Source organism: Eleginops maclovinus, chromosome 8 (genome assembly GCF_036324505.1).
Source record: "Eleginops maclovinus isolate JMC-PN-2008 ecotype Puerto Natales chromosome 8, JC_Emac_rtc_rv5, whole genome shotgun sequence".
Lineage (NCBI taxonomy): Eukaryota > Metazoa > Chordata > Actinopteri > Perciformes > Eleginopidae > Eleginops > Eleginops maclovinus.
The window spans coordinates 16,451,914-16,461,704 of NC_086356.1; the positions used below are offsets into that span (position 1 = coordinate 16,451,914).

Genomic DNA, 9,791 nt, shown 5'->3' on the forward strand with positions numbered 1-9,791 from the left:
GAGAATCATCAGACAGAGGGAAGCAGATATGGATACAGAGTTTGGGAAACGGACGCACCAGATTGGAATGAAGTGTCCCTGAAATCAGAGATCAGATTGCCGGTCGAGGATTTGTAGGAAGCACATCTCAGATCCACACAGGAGAGATGTGACAGATGGGAGAGCTGAGGTCATGAAACCAGGGAAATAAAGGATGAAATCTACCAAGTGAGCAGAAGAGAGGTAAAAGGAAGTGAGGATGACAAGGTGCATGCAGAGGAAGAGCATGTGGGGAGATAAGATAGTAAGGAGAGGGGAGGACAGAGAGGAAGAAAGGTAATTTGAGAGAGAGACCAGTAGGAGAGGTTGAGGCAGGGCTGACAGTGGGCCATTCATCCTCCATGCTAGAGGAGACAAACTGCTGCAAGAGGGAGACAGCCCCCATAAATCACTCTCAGTACACGTACACACACACACACACACACACACACACACACACACACACACACACACGAGAACAGAAAACACACATCTCCGACAGCTTATTTTTAAAAGGTCTGTCTATTTTTTTTTATCTCTTTCATCCTGACCATCTGGGGATCTTTTTCCTTTGTTCAGTGTTAGAATATAACTCAGTAGAATTATTTAAAGTCTAGTACTAAAGCACCGTTACATTGTTTTTGGACTACATTTTATCTTTTTAAGTATATATGTACTATTATGTCTTTTTTACTTGTACTTTTACTCCACAACATCTCAGGGGGACATTTTTTCTCCATTGTCGAGATTCGCAATTTTTTAAATAATCCTCTTAATAATCAAACTTCTTATGATGAAAATAATGAGTTGCAGTTTATAAAAGGAAAAAATGAGCTCTACTTTATTAACATTATGTTGAATAATTAATATACCAATCGTTCTTCTACTTGCATACTTTTACTGAAGTTATATTTTCTCTGCAGCACTAAACAGAGTATTTCTTACAGTTTGGTTTAACTATTTAAAAAAAAAGTTCTATATATTCCTCTAGCCTTTGGATTTTCCTCTCACAGTCCAGTCAAGCGTTGCTGGCGGTTCTTCCCCGCCGTCTTTCTGCGGCCATGGCCAGCCGCTCTGTCGGACACTGGTTTACTCTCTCCCTGTGTGTCCTGCCAGTCACTAACCTCCCTCTTTCCTCCCCCGCCCAGAGAGGGTGAGGAGTGCCAGTTCCTCTTCGCCCAGCCCTGACCTCAGCGCTGACACGCAGGCCATGTTTTGACAGCGGGCCACGCGCTGACCACGGCTGCGGGGCAGGGCGGTGCGTGACTGCCCTGATGTTCTCTTCATTGTTGTTTCAGTGATTATTAAGGGCAGATCTTTTTTGAGAAACAATCAAACAGCAGGAGGATGTGATTCACTCCACTGTAGCACAAAACGTACCTGCACTAACTCGCCTTTAAGGGCTGCAAATCCAGCTTAAATTATTTCAATGTCACGGTTGTTAATGGAGACATTTAGTGCTGGTTCAGGCTTTTCAACCCTGCCAGGGATTACATTGTGGGAGAAGTACTGAATCATGTGAGACGTGGGCAAATGTAACCAACATGTACAGACTGAAAAAACGTTTTTCCAACCATCCAAAAAAAGCTTTTTATAAGGCTTTAAACATTTTTTATTTAATCGTCATTTTATCCAGAATCCAGTCCAAAGTAATTGCCATTCTTCACCATTAACAGGCAGCATCTAAATATAAAAAACAACATGCAAACACTTCACTTTTTTATTCAATATAGAGTTTGCAGTTCACCTTTGCTTTCGTTAATAAGTCTGTCTTTTCCACTTGCTGTATGATCATCTGACTGCTCGTGTTTCCTGTCTACTCCTATCGTCAAAGCATTCCCAAATCTCAGTAGAAAACGTGTTCAGTGAAGTGTTAATATTACAGATGAAAACTAGAAGGACACTTGGAGAGAATAGACATGCAGAAAGGCAAATCACCTGTAAAATGTTATGGTTTCTTCCTGACCAATGCTTCACCTTTCCACCAAGTTTCATGAAAATTGAACCAGAAGTGTTTCCGTAATCCTGCTGACAGACAAAGAAACAAACAGAGCTGGAAACTCTTCGGTGGAGGTAATGATGGCCAAAACTTCAACTTCCAAAATGAAAACCAGCTTGTAGGAAACATGAATTTGTTTTGAAATGGATAAACAAAATATGTAATGTACAGTTTAGCAAAGTTGGTAGCAAACCCACGGTCACATACAGTGAGGGATGTTTGTCCAATCATTGTAATGCACTCAGTGTGTGTGTTTGGCTTCTGTTTGTGTGTGTGCACTATGTGAGCTGAATGGTCCTATTATGTGTAATGAATGCAGACAGTGCTGTAACAGCTGGTGTTTTAATGCTGTAAAGTGTGTGTGTGTGTGTGTGTGTGTGTGTGTGTGTGTGTGTGTGTGTGTGTGTGTGTGTGTGTGTGTGTGTGTGTGTGTGTGTAGCATGGTGGCTCTCACTCATTGTGTTTGCAGCAACCACAGGATATAAATCATTAGCGTGACCCAGGTCATATGTCACCTGAATACAGCTCTATAGGCAGCAGAGAGGAAAGTGAGTGTGACTCACATTAGCAAAGCTGAAAAACAGTGGAGGACATTGTGCTGTACGTGTTAGTGTAAGTATCACATGCATTGTGTGTGTGTGTGTGTGTGTGTGTGTGTGTGTGTGTGTGTGTGTGTGTGTGTGTGTGTGTGTGTGTGTGTGTGTGTGTGTGTGTGTGTGTGTGTGTGTGTGTGTGCGTGACGGCAATAAAGGCATACAACTGAGAGTGCTAGAAGTTAGAAAAAGCTGTAAAACCAAAGTACGTTCCCCTATAATTAAGAATAAAAAGAGACCAAAGAAAAAACAACATAACTGTACATACATTTCATTACGGCCTCAGGCTCTTAAGATAAGCCTCATAATTTGAGCGCCATGTGATCCATCTTTTCTCTGTGTTAAAAATAAATACATTTAAAGGCACGGAAATATGTGTACAATTATCTGCAGATACCAAATACTGTGCATAAAAATGTTAAATGATATTGAACAAGACGTCATGTTGTAATTTCCCGTTATTCATTCGAATTTCAAACCTTTATTCATTTCACCTAGGGCCGATAAGTTACGAGCAGCTTGTTCACAGAGAAAAACGGTAACATACAACAACATAAAAACAAACAAATACACCATGGCGTTCAAATGTGGAATACAATATTTATAATAGGTTAGAAAAAAACAACTTGAGGTGCAATAAAAAGTTAGATTGCAGAGAGAAAGTAGGTGAAATATAACAACGCCATGATGGCAACACAGAGACTTGCAAAAAAAGGCCCTTAAGAAGACAAAATGCTTTCTGCTCAAGGCCTTTGTTCTTCTTTGTCTTTAATTTGGGTCAATGACTCCCTTCTTAACCTCTCGTCCATTTCCTTCCACCAGATGTGAGGCAGTGGGGTCATGTCAGGGGCGGGGAGGTCAAATCTTGTGAGAGTCCAGTTTTCCAACTTTGTCTTCCCACCTGCAGGATTCAATCAAAAGACAGATGCTGTGATCTCTTCTTGTGTCTGACATCAATCTAAGCCTTGAGTCTGACACATGGAGAGGGAAAGAACTGATAGAGAGGGATAACATGGGAAAAGGACGGAAGTGGAGGACAGCTCCTGTTGAACATGATTTATTTTGAATAAATCTGAATAAATGTAAGGTCAACTCAACTAGACCTTTCATAAAGCCAAACCTTTCTCTGTTCCTGTCACTATGCCTCTCGTTTTTCTTTCATTTTCCCGATTAAATTACATCTGTTAGCTGGAGCTGGCTGGCTAAATAATCTGATTTTTAGCTTATTTGGTTAAAAAGGACTTATCCAGCTGACTTTGTAATACTTAAAGCTGAATGGGTTTGAAAGAGGTCTTAAATAAGCAGGTGAAAGGCTGTTTGTATCAATGGCTGATGCTGAAAAGTCCTAATATTCATAATTTTTGCACCCTTCACAATGATGACGGAATTTTCCATTACGAAAATAAGCACAATGACTGCTTTCCCAACATTTATTTGGCCACAGTTAATAGTGTAATTATCCGATGACATGATGGTGGCCTTGGAAGAAACCATTCTGTAAGCTGGCTAGCCAGACACGCTAACAATTGCACAATCTGTTTTATCCATTTCTTAACCTATTGCCATTGTGTTTTAGGGAGGCAAAAAAAAGACACCATTGTTCAAACTCCTAATGCATGTTTCAATAAAAGGACAAATACAAAGCTTGCCTAGTTAAAGCTAAGCTAGATTTTGACAGTCCCTTTAAGGAGCTAGTTAAATGTACAACAAATGGTGTTGTCTAGTTATTTAAAAAACATCGCCTTTGGTGAGAACAAATAGATAAGACTTTTGGCTTATTAGTTCCCCGACACCTTGCCAACCAATAGCAGGCGAGAAAGACTTTGAGATGTTCTGCCAACACAGTCGCAGCCAAGTACAGTACTCAGAATGAGAGGCATTAACCAAATCTTGAGTAGGGTGGCAGACATCAGATTGCAGAGGGCTGCAAAACAAATATGTCACTGTCAGTGAGGCCATGCAGCAGGCATTTAGGGGATTGCATTAAGTCGATGGATCAGCTGAATAGCAAACTAAGCTAATGTGGAACAGGGGCCTCTGGAAACTATTTGCTTGACATGGTGGGAGGCGGAGGAGAACAGAGTGGAGGAGTGAAGCTGTCCCTAATCTTCTATCTTCTATTAATTCTTTCTGTCTATTTTCCCACCTTTTTGTCTTTTTTATTTAAGCTGACAGGCTGAACTGGAGGGCGTGGGATGGCCAGTGGGGGAATGAGGATGAGAGAACAGTGTAAGAAGGGAGGAGACCGATGAAATGAGATAAAGACGAGCAGCAGGGTGAACAGCAGTGACAGAAATGAGAATGTAGAATGATTACTGGAGAGGAAACAAAGAGAAATGCTGCGTTGAGTTAAAAACAAAGGTAGGAGTTCCCTTAAGTGAATCAGTATTTATTTGTGTGTCCGAGGAGATGTCAAGGTTTGTTTTTCCCATGTACACAGAACTTTATGCCTAGAGATCGTATCAACATTTTTCAAGTTTTCTTTTTCTAGATAATATTACCACAAGCAGAGCTGGGCAGTATTTTAACTACATGTATTTGAAATACGTATTTAAAATACTTTTCAGTATTTTGCATTTTGTATTTTTACAAGATTGGAAAAAATGAAATGTAGTTTGTATTTAAATACTTTGAGGTGCTGTATTTGGGTATTTTAAATACAAAAATACTTTGCAAAAAACCTTTTTTTTAAATCAGTAAAACTAAGCGAATCACCAGAGATCTTTGGGTCAAGACGTAAATCACGTGACACGCCCAATCGAGACTTGAATGCGACCATTTTTTCTCCGCGACGTCAGCAGTCATCACTACTACAGCAGTGAAGAGGACCTGCACCTACACGGCTCTGTTGCTGGCTTTTCGAGGCATGAAACAACACTAAGGTGAAATGTTTTGTATAAAAAAAATGCTACAGTCTTCCCACACACATTGTCAACAGAATTACACCATAAGCACTAGACTATTTTCGAGTGTTAGCTTTCTCTTGAATGATGAGTGTTTGATAGGCAGGGGTTGATAAATGACGGTCAGTCAAATTGCTTAGGTCAGCGAAATTGAGCAAGTTTCTTAGAGTGTAGCCTAGGTAGCTTATCAAATATAGACCAGAGAGGTCAAACATGAATGCTTGACTCGCAAAAGGTAAACTAGTACTAAACGTAAGATATGGTGATTAAATTAGTCACTCTCACTGAGGACAGTTAGGAGATCCAATTTTAAATTGGATGAAACGGTAGAGGAACACGGCCATATTATTTGATGTTAAACGAGAAAGGACCCGTTTCTATGACCCCCAATAAAACAAATAACGCCAGTTTTGTGTTTAAACCCGTAATAGCCCCTGTATCGGCCTAGTGATGTTGTAGGAGCCCTCGCAGGCATGTTCCCTCCCACGGCAAGACCTCGAGCTGGCGAATTCCTTTTCCACTCGGTACCAAATTCTATTACCAAACGAAAGAATGAGATAGGCTAAACTGGGCTCATAACAATGTTTTGAGCCCAGAACGATCCATAACTATAACCTGTCAATAAAGTACTTATTTATTTATTGTGAAAAAACGTGAGAAAATTGTGTTGTTTAGGGGCTTGGGCCACTTGACAAATGTCCATCATAGAGCAGTAGGCTAGGTCTAAGCATTTCTGAATAATATTAAGTCTTCTATGTTGATTCATACTAACTAATTATATGGAGATTCAGTTCCTGTTAGAGCTCCAACCAAAGCTAGGGAGGATCCTTGAAAACCCACTTTTATATAATCTTAAACTACACATTTAGCTTCTAAAATCATATTCACACTTGGCTTTTTTTTTTTTTAATAGTCCATTAGAGACCAATACAGTAGGCTGTATTAAGCATTTCTAGGGCATATTATTTATTTTATATTTGTATTTATTGAAAACTAATTCAGTATCTGTAGATCACTAGATTTGGAGTCACTGCCTGTTATGGCGCATAGTAGTTAGTTTTGTGCATGGAGCTTAGCTCAGCTGTTAGCAGAGATGTCAAAAGTAAAAGTTAAAAAAAAAAGAAAGAAAAGAAACACAGTTTCCTTCCAACACAGGTAACTTATCTGAGTAACCAGTAGACCTGTGTACTTGTCTTACGATCAGCTGACTACACTGGTTGGATCAAGTTTGTGGTGGGTCCTTGTTAGATTGTTAGAAGTGTTTTTCAGTAACAACGCAGTCTATCTATCCCATTAGGTACAATGGAGTAAATGGTCTAACAGCTATGTAATAGGCTACCACGTGCTAGTGTTGTACTTACACCAGAAAATGTACTTTTACTTTTACTTTTGACACCTCTGGCTTTTAGTTTTTCCACTTCCAAACGCTTTATCATTAGTATCCTAGGTAATATTTCACTTGGCAGGTTAGAAGAGCCCTTTCATGCAAGTGCATATAGTAGTCAGTTTCGGATTTAATTGTTTTTCCTTTTTTTATGATGTGATTTAAGTGTGTGTCTGTTGAAGAGTAACTGACTAACAACTTTTTTTTTGACAATTTCGTTTGAAATAGAGGATGTCCCACTGAACTGAGATGAGTGACAATCATGATGATGAAGAGGCGTCAGGTGAGCCTCAAGCCACCACATCTTCAGAAGGTACCACTGGGCCTAGGTGTGCCATATTGGATGGGAAATTCTTCAAAGTAGTATCTCAAAATCCAAGTGGAAAGATAGAAGCTGAGTGTCAGCTGTGCACAACCAAGAAAGCCATTATTTGTGGCTCTTATCAAGCAACAACAAATTTCAAGACACATTTGAAAAGAAAACACCCAGAGAATCTACAGGAATTTGAAAATTACAAAAAGGAAAGTGCAAGTGGCCAGCAGAAGAAAGCCAAAACATCATTAAGGCAGACTCGTTTGTTTGACCATGCTAGCCCAACAATATCACAAAGTAAAGTCGACTCCCTTGTGAAATCCTTTGTTGTCAAAGGAATGCACTCATTAGCCACCGTTGAACAAACAGAATTCATCGAGCTTGTGCAGGGACTTCACCCAGGTGCCAATGTAATGTCCAGACGGACACTCGGACGACGGATTGATGAAGAATTTGCAACAAAAAAAGCATTCCTAAAAGAGACGCTTAAAAATGTTCGCCGTGTTTGTACAACAGTGGATATTTGGTCAACAAAGAAAACCAGTTATTTGGGAGCAACAGTACATTGGATCAATGGAGACACGCTGGAAAGGCAGTCAGCCGCTCTTGCCGTTAGGCATTTTCCAGGCCCCATACTTATAACCGAATAGCAGAACTGTTGGATGAGATTCACACAGAATATGGGCTGTCTTCAGACACCATTGTGTCTACAGTTACTGATAATGCATCCAACTTTGCAAAGGCCTTTAAAGAGTTCAGTGTCACTGGAAAAACAAATGACCCAGATGAAGTTGAAGAGCTGGACGATGAGCTGTCCTTCCTGGTCATAGATCCTGAGAGAGAAGAAGCATCTGAGTGTTCCATCATTTTACCACCACACCTCCGGTGTGCGACACATACTCTGAGTTTAATCTCAACTACTGATGTCAAGAAATCGATCACTAGCAATGCAACTCTCAGCAGGCTGAATCATTCAACGATGGCGAAGTGCTCAGCATTATGGACAGCATCTGGCAGACCAAAGAGTGCTGAAACGCTAGGCAAAGTAATCGAGCAGCAACTCAAGACACCCTGCATTACAAGGTGGAATTCTCTGCATGACTCCTTGAGTCAGTTGTCATTCTTGCGTGACAAGCTCCCTGATGCCATGACTGCCCTGCAACTTCCACCATTCAGGGAAGTCGAACTGGACTACATTGAGGAATTTTGCAGAGTGTTACGACCGATTGCCATCTCAATAGATCGGCTTCAAGGGCAATCTGCATGCTATTATGGTGAGCTGTTGCCAACACTTTTCACCATTCAAGCCAAGCTGGAGGATCTGCAAGCATCAAACTTGAGGTACTGCTCACACGTTCTTCAAGCAACCATAGCAGGGTTCAAAAAACGCTTCCACAATTTTCTGATGCTGGAGCATGACGTGAATGAGGCCATCCTGGCAACCACAACACACCCATACTTTAAGATGAGGTGGTTACCCCAGAGGTTGGCTTCTGAGAAGAGGCGAATACAGCAACTGATGCTGCACTCAGCAGACGAACTCGGACTTCTCTCAGAGAGTGACGGGACCACACCGAGCACAGAGGAGAATGACGAATTCTTTGTGTTCACTGATCAAGGTGAGAAGAATTTCTTTACACTTTAAAATACTTAATTATGTAATTTACAATAGCATGTTTTACCTTTTGGTGACAATTTCAGTATTTATACTTTGAAGAATGCATTATTTGGTCCTCGGGGGGGAGTTTGTGCTAGGTATTGCTATGACCCTGTCTGATTGTTGTCTATCTGTCTGTTTGTCCATGCATAGTGTCTGGCAGAGGCCAGCTTGCCATCTCTGATTGCTCTTGTTTTTTTTCTGTTGTCTTCAATCTCTACAGGAACAGTCAACCAGCTGGAGGCCGAGGCCTTGCCCAGCCACAGCAAGGCGGAACTGGAGACCCTTCATTTTTTGGAGGATCCCAGAAAAGACCTGGCTTCACTAAATGCATACCCTTTGATGAAACAGCTTTTTGTGAGATTTAACACAACCCTACCATCCTCAGCCCCGGTTGAGCGCCTGTTTTCTTTTGCTGGCTTAGTGAACCGGCCTCACAGAAGGTCATTAACACCAGATATGCTGGAGAAGTTGGTTGTCCTGAAGAACAACTGATCTGTTTTTCTGTTTAATATGGATAAAATAAAATGGATTTGAATGTAGCGTTAGCTGTCTCCTTTTTTATTTATTGTACATTCCTCAGTTTACAGACAGTATTCAATACAGGCATTATCTCGCGTGTATTTTTGTATTTTCAAAATACAAAATACTTGTATTGTATTTAAATACATTTTCCAGACCAGTATTTTTGTATTTTATTTTGATACATTTTTTGATCAAGTATTTGTATTTTGTATCAAAATACTTTATGATGTATTTGTGCCCAGCTCTGACCACAAGTATAATTGAATAGCTTTCATATCCTCCTTCTGACTGCAACTCACTGCCTCTCAAATGTCCAAGAACAGAATGAATGGTGCACACTTTCCAACAATATCTGCTCAATGGCCTTCGTGTTGTTGCAAATAAAAAGTAATGAATGGA

The 9,791-nt window shown here is 40.5% G+C and overlaps 1 protein-coding gene across 1 annotated transcript; it reads left to right on the plus strand.

Annotated features, from left to right (window-relative positions):
* The first annotated feature begins 5,167 nt into the window (after window positions 1-5,167).
* Window positions 5,168-9,415, plus strand: LOC134867986 (uncharacterized). Its single transcript, XM_063888821.1, has 3 exons — window positions 5,168-5,492; window positions 7,126-8,829; window positions 9,091-9,415. Exons 2-3 carry the CDS (start codon window positions 8,190-8,192, stop codon window positions 9,360-9,362), a joined length of 912 nt encoding a protein of 303 aa, XP_063744891.1. The 5' UTR covers window positions 5,168-5,492; window positions 7,126-8,189; the 3' UTR covers window positions 9,363-9,415.
* The last annotated feature ends 376 nt before the right edge of the window (window positions 9,416-9,791 follow it).